Raw genomic sequence first — 20630 nt, 5'->3', positions numbered from 1 at the left:
CTATATAAAGATTTTAAAAAACACAATCAGACACAATAAAGTTTAAAAAACCACAAGCAGGTTATAACTGTGTGTTCTATGTCATAGATCAAAACGTGAACATATTTAGAGGCTTTGTTCACCACAGACCTTATTTCAGGCGATTTAGCAAAAACCCATTCAAAAATCCCATAGGCTTTAGAGCGAGGGAACCGTAATGCTAAAATGCTAACTCACTTCCGCGTTTTGGCCTACAGAGTGACGTCGTAACACTCAATTATCTTTACAATAAGGTCTCACTTGTTAACATTATGCTAACAACCTGTGATTCATTTGTTTCAGTATTTATTAATCTTTAGCACTGGTTAATAAAAATCCAACTGTCCATTGTTTGTTCATGTTCTATTTAGCAAATATTGAAATGAACTAAGCTTATTAAATGCTGTTCATTCTTAGTCCATATTAACTGATCTAGCGAACTACTATTAAATAAAATCTTATAGATAGCATAGCTATATTTAATATATCGATAATCCTCACAAGATACATAACGCTGGACAGGTGCCGGAAATTACGCAGAGCTTACGTAAGTCTACATGGGCGGGTAATAAATGAACACACGCAAATGATTGGCTACATATCTTGAATGTAGCGCTCTCGATTGGTTACAAGCTCAATGTGGTTCCAATGTTTTGAATGGAAGCCCCGCCCATGCCGGTCCTCCCTCAGAGTGATCTCGTAACACCGGCAGCGCGCACGCACGGACCGCAGGAAGACTGCAGCGGAACTGCTAAATTCATGAGGCGAATGAAGTTTTGGATAAAACCAAAGGTACCAGCTTTCTACCCGTCAATAATGTGTTGTTTATAGACGTCAATAGCGAAAGTTACAGCTACGGTAAGTTACCGTGAATGATTCGAAATTGTATGACGCTTCAATAAATAATAATGACAAATTATTGTATCCTAAAGTGCATTTTGCATTATAGACTAGAAGGGAAAACGAACTAATGAAAATATGTAGAATATACTGCTCTTATCAGGCCTTACTTTTTAAATAGGCCTAAAATAAAATATTTTGTTTAGTGTATCCATAAAGATAATGATGTCAGTTACAATAAACAATCGCTATTTCTGTAACGTTAGATATTGAGGGGTTTTAAATCAGCAGTGAGACCATGTTTTAATGATTTGTTCAAATTAAAGCAGCCCATAATATTTGCATTACATTAGACATGATCCTTGTCTTACACAAGCTGTGTTTTCCCGTTCCCCTTTTAGAGGAGATTTATTTCTCTTGGCACTGTTAAGCTAATTAGTAGGCTATAATGAGGATTTCAAGAAAAGGAATTTACAGTCAAAGCTGAAGAGATCATGTCTTTCTAACTTTCAACAACCCATCCATTCATTTAAAGGGGTTTGTTTACATTTTGTTGTAACCAAGAAGCTCCAATTTGAATAATGTGCATATTCAAATCAAACAATGATATTTGAGAGCTGCAAGTAAAAAATTTCATAGTAAAACTGTCATTTAGATTCAGAAGACTTGGAATATTGTTATAGATACTTTTACAATGGTGTTTTTTTGAGATTGACAGCCACCATTATGAACATTATGGAGTGCAAATCGTGCATATCATCTCCTTTTGTCTTCCATTGAAGAAGGCTGGGAGCGCAGGCCTAAAGTTAAGCCAGTATACGTCATTGCATGTGCATGGAGGAATAATAGAAGCGTTTTGTGTTGCAGGTGTCCTCTGTCAGCATGGTCGTGTAGTTGTGTAGCGTCCGCCATGGCCATAGGAACGCAGCTGTATCTGCTGCTGTGGAAGAACTTCACGTACCGCAGGAGAAACAGGGTGACGTGTCTTCGCTCCTCCAACACTCTCCTGCAAACACTCCACAGGAACCCCATTAAACATGAGATATTTGTCTCTTTATCTTCACAGGTCCAACTGATTATTGAACTTCTGTGGCCGCTCTTCCTCTTCCTCATCCTCATTGCTGTCCGGCAATCGCACCCGCCGTATAAGCAGAGCCAGTGTAAGTGCCTGAGCGAGTGTGTGTGGCCGTCCGGAGCAAAGCTGATTAGCTACTCTGAAGATCAGGAGCATGACCTCTGAACAGCATTAGCCCCAATAACGTGATTCATTTTTTATTACATGAAATTAATGTTGCACATTTCTCTAATAAGGGTAGATGCAAGTCATGGGCTTGTTTATTTATTTATTTAACATTGCTCCGAATGTTGTTTATGAATATTGCAAGTTGTGAAGGAAAACAGTCATGTCTATTCTCAGAACAAACATAAAACAAACACAACTACTATATATAAAGGCTGTTCAGATGAGCAGGTTTAAACTAAGGATACTTTCATTAATTTGCATACTTTCAATTAGAGCGCGCTGCAGTTCCATTTTCCACCACAGATTTACACTGCAAATGTGTGGGGGCGCTGTAGAGCTGGGGATGTTTAAACATTACAACTTAAAATACATCGTCTTTTACAATTTACAATTTATTATTAATTCAGTGTATGTAGAGGTCTATGTCTGGATGAATGTTTTGGTGCCGATACACACGATGGCTGGTTAGCGCTGTGACTTTCACATATTTCAATATAAGGAATTGTTGTTGTTGTTGTTTTTTTATCAGAAGTGGAAATTAGCTTCCATCTTGTTAAAGTCACCATGCAATCAAAATGCACAATCTGTTTTGGAATATTGGAGTATTTATTATAGTTATAGTTAATTTTTCATGGAAATTTTTTTTTTTTTGCTGTGTTTTTCTGAATTAATGAGTTAATTTTTCATGAGAAAAAAAAATATTTTGCTCTGTTTTTCTGTATTAACGAGTTAATTTTTCATGGATTTTTTTTTGCTCTGTTTTTCTGAATTAACTCGTTAATTCAGAAAAACAGAGCAAAAACTTTTTTTCTCACGAAAAATTAACTCATTAATTCAGAAAAACAGAGCAAAAAATTTTTTCTCATGAAATATTAACTCGTTAATTCAGAAAAACAGAGTAGATTTTTTTTCTTCAAGTGAATGCAATACACCTCCATACGAATCAATGGCTGGTTTTAATAAGAGGGCAGCAGCACTAAGACGTTTTTACACCATATATTGTAGAAATAAAACACTTTATACACAAATGTCAAAAAAGTTACTCGAATCAATGACTGGTATTAATAAAGATCCATTCTTACAGATCATTGACCAAAAGTTGGTTTAGTGTTTAGTTACTCTTTAATCAAACAAAGTCACACAACATATCTTTCCCTCAGCAACCTGGAAACCATCGTAGCAATTAGCATTCCTAATAGGATCACAATTACCAACTTTAAACTTTATAATGACTTTATTAAACGATATACTGAGTGTATTAATGATAAAATCTGAGTATACAGCACACATTTAGGGTTAGGGTTAAGAACATAATTTTGTATTCTGTTGTTCTGCTTCTCCGTTGTTTTTCTGTGTGTCAGATGGACGTCTTTTCTGCGCCGTCTGTGCATGACATGCTTTCCAACCCGGTTTCGAATCTACATATTTCTATTCCCCTGCCGATTTTAAATCCAGTAGTGCCTAAATGTACATCATTAGAAAATATACTTCATTTTTTTTTAAAAAAGCGTTTTACAATCAAACTATAAAAGAAAAGAAAAAAAAAGAAAAGAAAATATACTTCATTTTTGATGTAAGAAAAGTTATTGCTTGTTTCAGTTCTTTTTGTTTCTCACCCATTTCAGGTCACTTCCCCAACAAGGCCCTTCCCTCGGCGGGCACGCTGGCATGGGTTCAGGGCATCGTCTGCAACGTCAACAATCCCTGTTTCCATCAGCCCACTCCAGGAGAGACGCCCGGACGAGTCAGCAACTTCGACAACTCCATGTGAGCGGCTTTTCCGGACAGGATCTCATCAGACACTCATGAGTCGCTCATTAATGCGGTTTATTCTCTGGTTTTCAGACTCTCTCGACTGTCGGTGGATATCAGGAGTGTCCTGGCGATCAGCGGGAACCGGACGGGGCTCTCCGGCCTGCGGGACCTGTCGCTCGCCATCCAGAGACTCGGGGAGAGACCTGACGCCTGGCCAAGTACGACATGGTAGAAGATGTTCTCAAAGACGCATGAAATGGAGACTCTCAGAACGCTCAGCCTGTTATTTAAAGTAAAAAACTCCCATAATCCTCTTTTTTAAATGAGAACAGCAACAATGCAAATCCTGATGAAATGTGGCCAGTAGGTTAAACCATATTATGAACAAAATTCAGCTTTTAACACAAGCCGTTTGCTCTGTATGTAGATCTTCCTGTGGGCGAGTATCTGCGAGCCAATGAGAGCTTCTCCTCCTTCCTGCGGGCGAACACCAGCCTGTCGTCCGCGTCCGTGGACCGCTTACTGAGGGCCCGACTGAACCTGCGCGTGGTGAGAACGAGCCGCTGTAATCCTCTGAGCTGGACAGTGCAAGCTTTGTTTTTATTTGGTTTTGTATTGATTGGGTAACCTCTATTTTATTCAGATATACCAAGAGAAAATCTTAGAAATAAAACTAGCACTTATATTGGCAACCCCCTGCCCAATTACATCATTAGTTGATGATTAGAGCTAGCCAATCATTTAATTACGTAAGATAGATTTCTACATTTTCTTCAGATTAACAGATTTTTCAGGACTTGTTTAAAGGTCTGCATGAAATTATGATTCACCCATCTGTTTTCTAAATGCATGTTATGGATCTCAATTCATCCGTTTCTATGGTTTATTTTTTCTAAAATTATTATTAATGATATACTCACTCTGACAGACTCTCTGATGATGTCATAGTCTGCTTAAACTCCGCCCCTTTCTTACAAACTGTTGATGTATGCAGGACTTTCCCAATCAGCAGCCAGTGAACAGAATCAGGTCCCTCCCCTAAATGTTTTCTCCATAATCAACACACCCGATGACTCTTGGATATATGTCACAATACAGTTTCAAGACGTTTAATAAATGTTTACAGTAAGCTGTTGTGATTCCTCTTCTGTCCACCAGGCCACATTAGCCGGCGCAGGAGTGCGTCTGTCGGATATCGTCTGCAACGCTTCGCTCCTGGGCCTCCACCTCTCGCCTGCGGACGGAGACTCCTTCCCTGACCTGCAGGGGGCGCTGTGTTCTGTGCCCGCAGGTGTACTACAGAAGGCAGAGCAGGTCTTCCTGTCCCAGCTGGACTTCAGCAAGATCCTCACGGTGAGTGTGGGCTGATGCTTTCTGCATTTAATCTCTTTAGCGATGGGAGAAACTACACTTTTCAGAACTACTTCAAATCAATTATTCAGCAAAATGATTCAGTCCTTCGAAGTGCTCAACACACACCACAGTGTGTTGTTTCTTTACATCCACTGAGAGATGCCATCCACCTAAACATATAATATCCACACCAACCATCACATTACAATCAGTCTACTTCTTAAGATAACATCTTACACGGAGGAGGCTGCTTTGCTTTCTTTGGCAAAATTACATTTTACTCCTTAAAGGAGTAGTTCACTTTTTAAAAAACTTTTGCTGATAATTTACTCACCCCCGTGTCATCCGAGATGTCCATGTCTTTCTTTCTTCAGTCGAAAAGAAATGAAGGTTTTTGATGAAAACATTCCAGGATTTTCTCCATATAATGGACTTCAATGGGGACCAAACGGTTCAAGGTCCAAATGAGAGTTTCAGTGCAAACTGTTCAAAGGGCTTTAAACGACTCCAGACGATGAATAAGGGTCTTATCAAGCGAAGCGATCACTCATTTAATAAATAAATAACAAAGTTTAAGTTTTATAAGCTCAAATGCTCGCCTTGCTCTGTTCTGTGATGCGCGTTCGTGACTCTCCTGTTCATCAACATGAACAAATCTTTTTCTGAGTAATTTGGTTCATTTCAACGAACAAAACGAACAAATTGACTCAGAAAAAGATTCATTCATTTTGATCAATGATCAAACCTTGAACCGTTTGGTTCCCATTGAAGTCCATTATATGGAGAAAATCCTGGAATGTTTTCATCAAAAACCTTCATTTCTTTTCGACTGAAGAAAGAAAGACATGGACATCTCGGATGACACGGGGGCGAGTAAATTATCATGACTTGAATCTCTGGAGATGCTGGGTATGCGGTCAGAGTAGAGATGCATTTCCATGGAAGATATTTGTCTATATGCTAAATGTTGATGTGCTTATTTCTGAAATCTCTGTTTCATATTTGAACTGTTTTTTGTTTTTTTAAATATGAACTCCTTCAGAGAGACCGACTGCTGGCGAACGCGGCTGACCTCCGGCTCATCAGTCGCGCTGTCTCCTCTGTAACGCAGGAACTAGCATCCGTTATGGATGATGTGAGTCGCTGTCAGATGTATTATACCTTTTCCTTTCTCCATGAAACTGCATGACAGTCACTACAGATCAAAAGTGGGAATAGTTGGCATTACTAATTGAAAAAGTTTTTAAAAATTTTCAGTACTGATAATAATAATATCCATTATTAATAATTCAGCAATAACTGAGCCCCAAGCAAGGATCATGTGACATTGTAGATTTGAGTAAGATGCTGAAAATACAACTTTGCATCACAGGAATAAATTACATTTTTAAATATATTCAATTAGAAAATGTTTATGGTTAAAGTGCTGTAATTTTGATCAAATAAAGTATAAGAGACTTAATTATTTAAAATGATTTAATTATCAAAAAGCCTTTGACCTGTTAAATAATTTTTTTTAATGCAAACATGCTAGATGTCGATTTTCACTTGTGTGTGTGTGTGTGTGTGTGTGTGTTCTCCCTCAGATCTCTTCCCTGTCCAGTTTCTCGGAGCTGAACTCCGAGATGAGGCTCCTGACCCCTGAACTCCGCTCCGCTCGGCCGCGCGACAGCTTCCGGGCCGTCTCCAGGATCATGTGTGGACACCCCGAGGCCGGCGGAGAGAGGATCCCGTCCTTCAACTGGTACGAGGATCAGGACATCAAGTCGTTCCTGGGCAGAAACGTGTCGGAGGAGGCGGACCTGGAGAACAGCAACAGCACCAGTGAGATGTTGGACACGTTTATAGTTTATGGGGCGTGACATGATGCGCATCCATCTTCAATCGGGAATCATTTGTTACGTTTTTTTAAAAATGGAATTAAACGTGATTCGGTAAAGTAGCGTTCCATATTTTAAAGTATAGAAACATTAAATGAGTTACTTGCAGGAGCAGCAACTCATGAGTTACTTGTTTTGAGCACGCAGAAAACACTTAACTTTTAAAAACTCTTTTGTTGATAATTTACTCACCCCCGTGTCATCCAAGATGTCCATGTCTTTCTTTCTTCAGTCGAAAAGAAATGAAGGTTTTTGATGAAAACATTCCAGGATTTTCTCCGTATAATGGACTTCAATGGGGTCCAAACGGCTCAAGGTCCAAATGAGAGTTTCAGTGCAAACTGTTCAAAGGGCTTTAAACGACACCAGACGATGAATGAACAAATCTTTTTCCCCGAGTCATCTTCTTCATCCAACAAACGAAACGAATGAATTGACTCGGAAAAAGATTTGTTCATTTTGATGAACAGGAGAGTCACGAACGCTCGTCACAGAACAGAGCAAGGCGAGCATTTGAGCTTCTAAAACTTAAACTTTGTTATTTATTTATTAAATGAGCGATCGTTTCGCTTGATAAGACCCTTATTCATCGTCTGGAATCGTTTAAAGCCCTTTGAACAGTTTGCACTGAAACTCTCATTTGGACCTTGAACCGTTTGGACCCCATTGAAGTCCATTATATGGAGAAAATCTTAATTTCTTTTCGACTGAAGAAAGAAAGACATGGACATCTTGGATGACACGGGGGTGAGTAAATTATCAGCTAAAGTGTTTTTAAAAGTGAACTACTCGGGGTCTTAGGATGTAGCTGATTTGTATTTGATTTATTTGCATTGAGACCTTGAAGAAACTGAATTTATCAGATAATATTGAAATATTTGGATTGGTTTACTGATTCAGGGTCAGTAAATGGAATGGAAACATCCTGGAAATAATTTTAATTGAATTTTGAAACTTATGGATCGAATCTACCCAAAGTTTGTACCCAAAAATCTATATTTTGACATTGAAACCGTATCGAGCTTTGTAGAGTAACAAATCCTGTCCGATTTTCTTTCTACTTCCAGCTCCGTTCTGTGAAAACCTGATTAGAAGTCTGGAGTCGAACCCTCTCTCCCGGATTGTGTGGCGAGGAATCAAACCGCTGTTCATTGGAAAGCTGCTGTACACACCCGACACACCGGCGACCCGCACCGTCATGGCACAGGTGCTGTGTGCAGTGTGTGTGAGCTTCAGAAATACAGTGTGTATGAGCTATCCTGAAACTCTTGTTCCTCCAGGTCAACAGGACGTTCCAGGACTTCCTGATTCTGAGGGATGTGCAGGAGGCGTGGCAGGAAGTCGGTCCCAGAATCAAAAGCTTCATGGAGAGCAGTGTGGAAGTGCGGCTCCTGCAGGATCTCCTGAGGAGGCCCGAGGTGGCGGTGGTGGTGAACCTACGTCTGGAAAGCACATCTTGGACGGCCTCCCGCATTTCCCGGTTCCTCTCGACCCCTGACCCCGACACGCCCCGTAAGGACGGAGCGCCGCCCTCCTGGTGGGACCTGTACCAGGATGTGGACAACACCTTCAGCACTCTGGCAGAACTCACTAAGGTACAGGAAATCTGCAGCGTATGGCATGACCAGTTAAACCAGTAAAGCTGGCTCTGCTTGGTCTGTGTTCAAGGACACCTGTCATGGATGTGCAAAGGGCGTGCTGTACGTGTCCATCAAACGCATGTTAACCTTTTCTTCCCTATTGTGACGTACATCGAGTGAAACGCCTTTTTGAACAAGAAAAGATTTAGGGAGGGATTTTGTCCATTTAGGAATTGATTGAATGGTTGAGTGGTGTGTTTTCAAACACGTCATCCGAGAAGACATTTAATTTTGATTAAAGTAAAGAATTACTATTAGGTTAAGTCTATGAGAGACTTTTTTAGAGTCCATCCATGTGAAACACATAATCATTTTTTAGGTTTAATAGATATTTATCTTTGCACACTAACTCACATTCTCAGAAACTGAACGTTAGAACAGATAAACGTCACAAACAATCCTCTACAGATAGTTGCCTACACCATCTATACTATCTGTGTCTCCCTTAGGCCTAAAAAAAAAAAAAAAAGTTTGGTTCCGGTTGGTTGTCAGTTGAGGTCATGGGTCGGTAGGGATTTTTTTTTTTTTTTTTTTTTCAGTGGCAGCAAGGGATGGGTAGGAAATTATTCAGGGCTCGACATTAAAGGGATAGTCAAACCTAAAAATATCAAAATTGAAACTACTGTGGAAACAAAGACACCTACATCTTGGATGCCCTTGAGTTAAGCTAAAACATATCAAAAATTAATTTCAAAGTGAACTATCCCCTTAAGCCTTTCCACGTGCTTGTCCTCCGGACAAGTAAGTAAATTTGTCCGAGTAAAAAAGTTGCTTGTCCGGATTTTTTAAATTTATTTATTTTTTATTCTGAAGCAATATTCTCATCAGTGTTCAATCAGCTTTGATATTTAAAAAAGGCTAATTGTAATATCTGCACCTTTAAGGGCATCCCCTCCACCAATATTATTAAATGCCCTATAGTGTCTTATTATTCTAAATAATTGAATTTATTGATCAAATTTAGGAATTTAAAATGAAAGATGAAGCATACTGTTACCCTAGGTAGGGCTGATGAAATTAAATCATTTACACTGAAAAATTACAATTTCATAAAATAATGTTATGAAATTGATTTAAATGTGCAAATAAGAAATATTGGAAAGAATTATACTAGGCTACTTATAAACATAACACTAAACTGCCAATAGGTGGCGGCAGGCGGCCGTATAAATGAGTGAGTTATTGATTCATTAATTCAAACGATTCGTTCAAACGGTTGATTCATTCAAGAATGAGACAGATGTTGATGTTTATGAATGGGTCATTGAATCCTTGACTCAACCGATTCGTTCAAAATGCTGAATCATTCAGTAATGAAAACAGGATGAGTTCCTGTGAGATGCGTCGTTGTTCTGCTGTGACTTAATTTTCTTTGGAACTATTTTCGCTGCTGAAATGGAACAAAAACACCCAATATTGCTTATAAACAGTAAGTGACTTAATCTTAACTGTTTATTGAACTGTAGGAAATCAATGTCACTTTTTCAATCGTGATGGTATTCAGGAAAAATAATTGAGGCTGCTTAGTCCTTAACATATGTTAAAATATAAAAACTCCACATTTAGATTTTTTATAGGCAGAGTATGTTGTTAACTGTGTGTGTGTGTGTGTGCTCCGCTCATGTGTGTAGATTTCTCTGCGCGAGCGTCAACAGCGCGACCTTACCATCAGTAATACAGTAGGCCTGCTACATTTATTATCCACAATCGATCGCAACTCGCAATAAATGTAATAAAATCAGAATCATTCTCTCGGTTTAGTGTTTCCCTAGTTATTTTTTTGTTTGTTCTAATCAGGCTACTTGTCCGTTGGGGCGAGTAAAATTCTCTTTTACTTGTCCTTCAAAAATCCATTTGTCCCGGAAAAGCGGACAAGTTAGACGGGCTCTAGAGATACGAACCGCGGCAGGTTAGAGTGTTTTGGATTGCATAAAAGAAACTAACAAATACATGGCGAAAGAAGTGCTAGACAGCAGAAGATGGGATTGGGATCATGATTGGATCATGGTAGGATGATTTTTTAATAAAACTATGCGGATGGAGGTATTAGTATGTGGTGTGTGCATGCCTATGAATGCATGTATTTGTATGTGTGCGAATATGAATAAAAATATCCTAAATTACAAAAAAAGACTTGTATAATATGTATTATAGTTCAGTTTGACGAACGATATCTGCCTCGTTTGTTAATAGATTGCTGGAGGACAAGATGCATCTTACATCGCGTGCTATAAAAAGACGCAGCTGTACAAAAACGTAAATTAATAGTTCGCCTCAGAGTTTTTTATTTGTGTATTTATTTAATTTTTATTATTTCTTCCCTAAGCTCATAAAATAATTTTGGGTCGCACATAAATTGACAGGGTCGGTCGGAAACCGGAAACAAACATTTTTTTTTTACGCCTTATAAAAAAATATACAATATAGTATATACACAAGCTAAATATACATATATACTCTACCAGTCAAAAGTTTTAGATCAGTAAGGTTTTTTATGTTTTTAAAAGAAGTCTCTTCTGCTCTCCAAGGCTGCAATTATTTGATAAAAAATACAAAAAAAAACAGTAATATTGTGAAATATTATTACAATTTAAAACAGCGGTTTTCTATGTGAATATATAGTGAAGTGTAATTTATTCCTGTGATCAAAGCTGAATTGACAGCATCATTACTCCAGTCTTCAGTGTCACATGATCCTACAGAAATTATTATAATATGATGCTCAAGAAACATTTATGATTATTATCCATGTTGAAAACAGTTTTTTACATTTTTATTTCAGGATTCTTTGATGAATAGAAAGTTCAAAAGAACAGAATTGATCAGAAATGGAAAGCTTTTGTAACATTAATCACTACCATTAAAAAAAGTTTGGGGTCAGTAAGAATTTATTTTTTATTTTTGGGGGAAAGAAATTAGAAAATACTTTTATTTAACAAGGATGAGTTAAATTGATCAAAAGTTACAGTAAAGGACATTTATAATGTTAGAAAAGGTTATATTTTAAATAAATGCTGTTCTTTTGAACTTTCTATTCATCAGAATTTTGGGTAAAAAAATGATACATGATTGTTTTCAACATTGATGTTTTTTGAGCATAAAATCAGCGTATTAGAGTGATTTCTGAAGGATCATGTGACACTGAAAACTGATGTGTAATCAGCAACTGAAAATTCAGCTTTCAAATTACATTTTAAAATATATTAAAATAGAAAACAGTCATTTTAAATAGTCATAATATTTCACAATATTATTTTTTTTGCATCAAATAAAGCAGCCTTGGTGAGCAGAAGAGAAACATAAAAAATCTCACTGATCTAAAACTTTTGACCGGTAGTGTATATATACGCAAATAATATAGAAAACAAATTGCGAATGTACATTGTGCAACAATCAGTGAGGATAACAGTTAGTGTGTGTGTGTGTGTGTGTGTGTGTGTGTGTGTTCAGGAGTCTAACGGCTTTTGGAGACAATTTGCTTTGAGTTTTGGTCTATAACGAATCATGACTGAATGCTGACTTCAATAATTGTCCTGTAATAAATAACCAGATGTAACTCCACTTCGAAAAAGAACTATATATATATAACATTAATGAATATTTAATATAGGTGTATCAACAAAATGATGTCACAAATGGCACATAGACTTGAGGTTGAAAAATATTAAATGTGCCATGCATAAAGACCACTCGTTTACCCATGACCCCTTATAAATGGATCTGAGATTCTTCAGAGCCAGGCTGGGTCAGATCATTCATACTCATGCTGTTATTGTCATATATTGCCGATAACTCGTGTTTGAGACCGTCCGCAGCGTTAACATTGATCGTCGTGTATCTATACGCTGTGTTGTTCCAGTGCTTCTCGTTGAATAAGATCGAGGGTGTGCCGACGGAGGGCGAGCTCGTCGAGCGGGCGCTGGAACTGCTGGAGGATCGCCAGTTTTGGGCCGGAATAGTCTTCCTCCTGCCTGACCCTTCATCATCCTCTCTGCCTCCTCATGTCAAGTACAAGATCCGCATGGATATAGATGATGTGACCCGCACAAACAAGATCAAAGACAAGTATATTGAAGTGTCCACACACACACACACACACACACACACACTTCAGTTTCCTTCAGAGAAATGCAGTTCAACTGTTTAATCATGTTTGATCATTTGACAGATTTTGGGACCCAGGCCCGGCTGCTGAACCCTTCAGTGACCTTCGCTACGTCTGGGGCGGTTTCATTTACGTCCAGGATTTAGTTGAGCGAGCGCTGACACATGTGCTCACCGGTAAAGAGCCGGACACGGGCATATACGTGCAGCAGATGCCGTACCCCTGCTTTGTGGACGACGTGTGAGTTTCAACTCTGCGCTAATAAATATTATTTTAGAGCAATTATTATGATGTATAAAGCAAGATTGGTTGAGGCTGTAAAATGTAATATTGAAGAGAATATACACTCACCTAGAGGATTATTAGGAACACCTGTTCAATTTCTCATTAACAATTATCTAATCAACCAATCACATGGCAGTTCAGTGCATTTAGGGGTGTGGTCCTGGTCAAGACAATCTCCTGAACTCCAAACTGAATGTCAGAATGGGAAAGAAAGGGGATTTAAGCAATGGTTGTTGGTGTCTGAGTGTTTCCCAATCTGCTCAGTTACTGGGATTTTCACACACAACCATTTCTAGGGTTTACAAAGAATGGAGTGAAAAGGGAAAAACATCCAGTATGGGTCATTCCTGTGGGCCAAAACGCCTTGTTGATCCTAGAGGTCAGAGGTCGACTGATTCAAGCTGATAGAAGAGCAACTTTGACTGAAATAACCACTCGTTACAACCGAGGTATGCAGCAAAGACACAACACACACAACCTTGAGCAGCAGAAGACCCCACCGGGAACCACTCATCTCCACTACAAATAGGAAAAAGAGGCCACAATTTGCAAGAGCTCACCAAAACTGGACAGTTGAAGACTGGAGAAATGTCGCCTGGTCTGATGAGTCTCGATTTTAGAATTTGGCGTAAACAGATTGAGATCATGGATCATCATGCCTTGTTCCCACTGTGCAGGCTGGTGGTGGTGGTGTAATGGTTTTCTTGGCTCACTTTAGGCCCCTTAGTGCCAATTGGGCATCGTTTAAATGCCACGGCCTACCTGAGCATTGTTTCTGACCATGTCCATCCCTTTATGGCCACCATGTCCCCATCCTCTGAATTGGTTTCAAATTGGTTTCTTGAACATGTCAATGAGTTGACTGTACCAAAATGGCCGCCACAGTCTCCAGATCTCAACCCAATAGAGCATCTTTGGGATGTGGTGGAACGGGAGCTTCGTCCCACAAATCTCCATCAACTGCAAGATGCGATCCTATCAATATGGGCCAACATTTCTAAAGAATGCTTGTTGAATCAATGCCACGTAGAGTTAAGGCAGTTCTAAGAGTATATAGTGTAGTCTTCCTAATAATCCTCGAGGTGAGTGTATAAACTCATGCTGGCTTCAACGGTATAGAGAGCCTAAGTCCCGCCCCTCCGCTTCCGGCTCATGGGACCTTATTTCGGAAAAAACATGAATGGTAGTCAATGGCGAGAGACAACTTATCTTTTTATTCCGACTGAACTGTGCCCTCAATTACACATATGATATTTGTCAATTTAAAAGCTAATTCTGAAAGTCAAAAACGTCACAGTTTGTCATACAACAGAAGAGTAACATTTAGTTTTATGTGAAAATCGCTCTATGAACTACATCTCCCAGAAGAGAAACGAGATCCGCTGCTCGTGTGTGTGCACACTCGTAACGTTACGATTATAACATAAGACTGTAGAAACAATGACGGACAGCCTCAGTAAAGTTCGCTTCATTCATTGAGAGAAAAAGTGCGCCTTTGGGGTTTGTAGTCTTTGTAATTACGTATTTTCACAGTCTTATACCTCAACGGTTTTACATCAAACTGCGACTTTCTTTACTTTAAAATGTATCCTTTAAATCGACAAACATCATATGTGTAATTCAGGGCACAATTCAAACCAGATCAAAATATTTGTTGTCTCTCGCCATTGACTATCATTCAATATTTTTCCGAAATAAGGTCCCGTGGTGGTCGACCGGAAGGGGCGGGACTTAGGCTCTCTATGCTACTATTTGTATTCAAGGTGTAAGGAAAAATGTGTCCTAATCATTCAGTTTTTGAAACTTGTTCTCTTCTTTTAGTTTCATACGTGTCCTGAATCGTTCGTTGCCTCTGTTCATGACCCTGGCGTGGATCTATTCTGTGGCTATGATCATAAAGGGTGTGGTGTATGAGAAAGAAGCCCGCCTGAAGGAGACGATGCGGATCATGGGCCTGAGCTCCGGCATGCTGTGGCTCAGCTGGTTCATCAGCAGTTTCCTGCCCTTCCTCTTCAGCGCTGGACTCCTCATCGCCGCCCTTAAGGTGAACCGTCTGACGGCTGTCCTGAGCCCAGAATGCTCTTTGGTGACGGCCCTTTAGCTGATCTCTGTGCTGTCTCCTGCAGTGGGGCGATATCTTACCCTACAGCGACCCGGCTGTGGTTTTCTTCTTCCTGACTGCGTTTGCGACGGCCACCATCATGCTCTGCTTCCTCATCAGCACTTTCTTCTCGCGTGCGAACCTGGCAGCCGCGTGTGGAGGACTCGTGTACTTCACCCTTTACCTGCCCTATGTGCTGTGTGTGGCCTGGAGAGAGTACCTGAGCAGCACACACAGGATCTTAGCGGTGAGGCGACATAATTATATGTACTCAAATGAGATTTGAAAGATGATTCGATTATCTGTCTGTTCCATTGAGACGTCTGAACTCTGACCTGTGTCCCTGCAGAGCTTCCTGTCTCCAGTGGCCTTTGGCTTCGGCTGTGAGTACTTCTCCCAGTATGAAGAGCAGGGTGTGGGGATCCAGTGGTTCAACTTAAGATCCAGCCCGGTGGAGGGAGACAGCTACAGCTTCACCACCGCCATCGTCATGCTGTATGTGGACGCCGCCATCTATGCACTGGCCACGTGGTACATTGAAGCTGTTTTTCCAGGTAAACGCAAAATCATATACACGCCCTTCTACCTGTGATAATTAACCTGAGTTTGTGGATTCACTATCAAAAAATACAATAAAACCACAATCTTGTGATGATACATTAAAGGAGTAGTTCACTTTTCAAAAAACTTTAGCTGATAATTTACTCGCCCCCGTGTCATCCAAGATGTCCATGTCTTTCTTTCTTCTGTCGAAAAGAAATTAAGGTTTTTGATGAAAACATTCCAGGATTTTCTCCATATAATGAACTTCAATGGGGACCAAACGGTTCCAAAAAGACAGTTTCAGTGCAAAATGTTCAAAGGGCTTTAAACGACTCCAGACGATGAATAAGGGTCTTATCAAGCGAAACGATCGCTCATTTAATAAATAAATAAGAAAATTTACGTTTTAGAGAGTCAGGAGAGTCACGAACGCGCATCACAGAACAGAGCAAGGCGAGCATTTGAGCTTATAAAACTTAAACTTTGTTATTTATTAAATGAGCGATCGTTTCGCTTGATAAGACCCTTATTCATCGTCTGGAATCGCTTAAAGCCCTTTGAACAGTTTGCGCTGAAACTCTCATTTGAACCGTTTGGTCCCCATTGAAGTCCATTATATGGAGAAAATCCTGGAACGTTTTCATCAAAAAACTTAATTTCTTTTCGACTGAAGAAAGAAAGACATGGACATCTCGGATGACACGGGGGCGAGTAAATTATCAGGAAAAGTGCTTTTAAAAGTGAACTACTCCTTTAAGTGTAATTTGGCAAAGCTGAGTTTGTAGCGGCCATTACGCCTCTCTCAGTGTCACATGATCCTTTTCTGTGGATACCATTATATTTCCCCGCCAGAATTCTTTAATGAATACAAAGTACAAAAGAATCGCATTTATTTTGAAATTATAATATTAGTGAGATTAAAAAGGTAATTATTGAATTTTCAATTATTATTTGAATTTTTTTTTAAGATTATAAAAGTCTTTTTAATGCATCCCTGCAGAATAAAATCTGAACATTATTGTACATCAAGTCTGATATTTATCCAAAAAAAAAGCTCATTATTAAAAAAACCCCCATAAAATTAAATTAACAGACAATGCAAGAAAAAGAGATTTAAATGATTGCGTTTCACAGCCAGATTTTGAGTGAACTGACAGAACAATGGGACTGGGAACAACGGGACTGTGCGAGTTCTCGGCTGATTAAACATATATATGATGTATTATATGTCAAGGATATGATTGTGTTGAATTAGTGATTGAATGTGATTGGTTGTCTGTTTGGCAGGGCAGTACGGGATCCCTAGGCCGTGGTATTTTATCTTCCAGCTGAATTACTGGGGGGGCGTTCCCCTCGAGGTGGGCTTGCCCATCCCCGCCGCGCCCAGAGACGACACCGACGGTGAGCGCGCCACTGGCACTGCGTTTCTCATACAGTATTTGTTTTAGGACAACATAATTGATTAATACTTTAGGTTTGATTGCATGTAATTATGCACAATTAAGAGTTACCAACATTATGTTTATTACAGATCGGATCGAAGCTGAGCCGCCAAGTCTGATTCTAGGAGTTTCCATAAGGAACTTAGTGAAGATTTATAAGAAAGGGTCCAAGCTTGCGGTCAATCACCTGAACATGAAGTTCTACGAGGGCCAAATAACCTCTTTTCTTGGTCACAATGGAGCCGGCAAGACAACCACAATGTGAGCGCTTAAAAGGAATATGTACAAATAACATTTAACATGTTCTTTAAAGGTCCCGTATTATGCCCCTTTTAACAAGATATAAAATAAGTCTCTGATGTCCCCAGAATGTGTTTGTGAAGTTTCAGCTCAAAATACCCAACAGATCATTTTTTACAGCATGTTTAAATTGTCATTTTTTGGGGCTCAGAAAAACGCGCTGTGGGAGTGTGTGCCCTTTAAATGCAAATGAGCTGCTGCTGCTGCCGGCACAGGGGGCGGAGCTTCATGAGCTCGCGCTCAGTCTCTCAGGACGGAATGACGATAATATCAGAAACTCTCCGTGTTTATTTCCAGTCGGACAATAATGCCTACAGAGTCAGAGTGCTGTATAGAGATGGAACAGGTATAGTTTAGTAGTTTAATTACAGTTATTATAGCGTATTTGTCATTTGCTTGTATGTATCCATTATTAATAGCCTACAAGTCTGCTGTTTCGGTCCGAATGATGATCAAACATATACTGATGAGTTTAATAAAGTTTATTGTACATCACACAAAAGATGAAGCGTCAGTTTTACTTCAGAAAATCACCAAAAGAGCTGAGTAAACAGTAAGTTATGTTGAGGGAGTTGAGGGAGCGTTCCTGAGGGCGGACGTTAGTCAAGAAACTGTCCTACTGACGTCATTAAAGAAGGAAATGGGGATGTAGTCCAAACGGGCCGCTCATCGATGTAGGCTACAAATATCTCGCTTGGCATTGAACTTTGAGCTTTATAATTTTACAGATATTATTTATGCTCTAACAACAACATTACACACTAACTAAAGCTTGAAACATGGGATCACGAGGAACGGGACCTTTAAATCTTACTAAGATTACTTTACTAATTGATGCTAGCTTATTACTGCAGCTCATGAGGTTTCGCTCACAGGTCCATTCTCACGGGCCTGTTTCCTCCCACGGCCGGCACCATATACGTGAAGGGAATGGACATCCGCACGGATATGGACGTGATCCGCAGCACTCTGGGAGTCTGTCCGCAGCACAACGTCCTCTTCGACATGTACGGCAGAGCCAACAAAAAATAGTTGTTTTATACTTGATACCTGTTTTTATATATATATATATATATATATATATATATATATATATATATAATTGATTATTTTTAACTGACTATTTTATATACAATATAATATCAACATTATTAACATGGGACTCTCTTTGTTGTCATAATTCTAAACATTTGTGTTGCCACAAAGTTTCTACACTGAATATGTTTAACATTATTGTTGTTGTGTTGTTGTCTGAAGCCTGACGGTGGAGGAGCACGTGTGGTTCTACGGGCGAATGAAGGGCATCAGCATGGAGGAGGTGCAGAAGGAGATCACTTCGCTTCTGGAGGATGTGGGCTTGCAACATAAGCGACACGAGCAGGCTAAAAACCTTTCGGGTTGGTGAACAAATATATCCAAAGCCGTTCACGTGTTCAATGTTGTGTTCGCTAAACTGTGACCTCTACCGTTTAGGTGGCATGCAAAGGAAATTGTCTGTTGCGATCGCTTTCATCGGTGGGTCAAAGGTCGTGGTGTTGGACGAACCCACAGCTGGTGTGGACCCCTACTCCCGCCGCGGGATCTGGGACCTTCTGCTCAAATACCGCGAAGGTGTTTTACCGCTTTGCCGAATATAACACTGGTGTGTGTGTCCGATACCAGACTGACCGTCCTTTGACTTCCAGGCCGCACCATCATCCTGTCCACACACTACATGGACGAGGCGGATCTCCTCGGGGACCGCATCGCCATCATCTCGCAGGGAAAGCTGTGCTGCTGCGGATCGCCCCTCTTCCTCAAGGCCCGTCTCGGGACGGGATATTACCTGACGCTGGTGAAGAGAGAGATGCAGAGGACGCCGAGCAGCGCCGGCACCGCCACACTCCCGTCAGCCGCCGCCGGCAAGGTGAGACGCCCACCGCAGCTCCAGCTCCCATCCAGCACCGTGACTTTAGCACATCAGCTATATCAAGGCTTCCCAGGCTTTATTATCAGCTGAACCCCTTCAGTTTCTCTCCAGTGTGTTCATGTTCATGTTCAGAGGTTTCCATCTACCTATCTATGATGTAATCTCCCGAAAACACCCTCCACACTTGGTTTTGGCCTGATTTTTTACGAAATGACATCGCAGCAGTTTCAGTTTGTTCTTTGATTTTTCATGAAAATGATGTCAGGGCCTTTAGACAATAGGTCTAAGGTTAATATGTAGTTTAAAGTTGCAAGCCTTATACGTAAACGCACAGTTAACATTAAAGTCAAAGGAGTAGTTCACTTTTAAAAAAAACTTTTGCTGATAATTTACTCGCCCCCGTGTCATCCGAGATGTCCATGTCTGTCTTTCTTCAGTCGAAAAGAAATTAAGGTTTTTGATGAAAACATTCCAGGATTTTCTCCATATAATGGACTTCAATGGGAACCAAACGGTCCAAAAGAGAGTTTCAATGCAAACTGTTCAAAGGGCTTTAAACGACTCCAGATGATGAATAAGGGTCGCATTCGTGACTCTCCTGTTCATCAAAATGAACGAATCTTTTTTTGAGTCTATTCGTTCATTTCATTCGTTTAAAGCCCTTTGAACAGTTTGCACTGAAACTCTCATTTGGACCTTGAACCGTTTGGTTCCCATTGAAGTCCATTATATGGAGAAAATCCTGGAATGTTTTCATCAAAAACCTAAATTTCTTTTCCACTGAAGAAAGAAAGACATGGACATCTTGGATGACACGGGGGTGAGTAAATTATCAGCTAAAGTTTTTTTTTTTTTTTTAAGTGAACTACTCCTTTAAGAAAGAGAATAAATTGAAAGGGAGTGTGGAGATACTGAGTTAGCAAAGATTCATTAGGTGATAATCTTTTTCATTCTTTGCTTAGGGGTCAAAGGGGGTTTGCATTACCATCGCACCGCTACACTGTTAGTAAACATCCTGACACCACTTACACTGCTGAGAGTGGCATTTAGATGAATATTTAATACTCATGTGCTGCATGCTTTCCACTCCATAATGAACACACAACAGAAATAACAGGGATGAGAAAACCACGGTGAAAAAAAAACAAAAAACACAGTACTATTCTTGAATATTATGACAATTTATCAATGTTGAAAACAGTTATATATAAATAAA

General features: G+C 39.8%; 1 protein-coding gene across 2 annotated transcripts in view; it reads left to right on the top strand.

Annotated features, from left to right (window-relative positions):
* The first annotated feature begins 709 nt into the window (after positions 1–709).
* abca7 (ATP binding cassette subfamily A member 7) overlaps positions 710–20630 on the top strand; it is a 43876-nt gene continuing 23955 nt past the window's right edge. For both annotated transcript variants that reach the window (XM_039656201.2, XM_039656199.2), the window contains exons 1-22: positions 710–876; positions 1726–1834; positions 1925–2018; positions 3727–3868; positions 3947–4074; positions 4284–4405; positions 5015–5209; positions 6252–6344; positions 6796–7033; positions 8157–8296; positions 8370–8684; positions 12589–12794; positions 12898–13074; positions 14941–15163; positions 15246–15467; positions 15570–15774; positions 17051–17164; positions 17295–17466; positions 18381–18512; positions 18763–18902; positions 18979–19116; positions 19191–19411. In XM_039656201.2, coding sequence (XP_039512135.2) covers positions 1769–1834; positions 1925–2018; positions 3727–3868; positions 3947–4074; positions 4284–4405; positions 5015–5209; positions 6252–6344; positions 6796–7033; positions 8157–8296; positions 8370–8684; positions 12589–12794; positions 12898–13074; positions 14941–15163; positions 15246–15467; positions 15570–15774; positions 17051–17164; positions 17295–17466; positions 18381–18512; positions 18763–18902; positions 18979–19116; positions 19191–19411 — 3483 coding nt within the window. In that variant the 5' untranslated portion in view covers positions 710–876; positions 1726–1768. The remainder of the gene's footprint in view (positions 877–1725; positions 1835–1924; positions 2019–3726; positions 3869–3946; positions 4075–4283; positions 4406–5014; positions 5210–6251; positions 6345–6795; positions 7034–8156; positions 8297–8369; positions 8685–12588; positions 12795–12897; positions 13075–14940; positions 15164–15245; positions 15468–15569; positions 15775–17050; positions 17165–17294; positions 17467–18380; positions 18513–18762; positions 18903–18978; positions 19117–19190; positions 19412–20630) is intronic.

Source organism: Pimephales promelas, chromosome 21 (genome assembly GCF_988280905.1).
Source record: "Pimephales promelas chromosome 21, fPimPro1.hap1.1, whole genome shotgun sequence".
In the NCBI taxonomy this organism is placed as follows: Eukaryota; Metazoa; Chordata; class Actinopteri; order Cypriniformes; family Leuciscidae; genus Pimephales; species Pimephales promelas.
The sequence above is the reverse complement of the archived record's forward strand: the minus strand, read 5'-3'. Positions and strand labels throughout refer to the sequence as shown.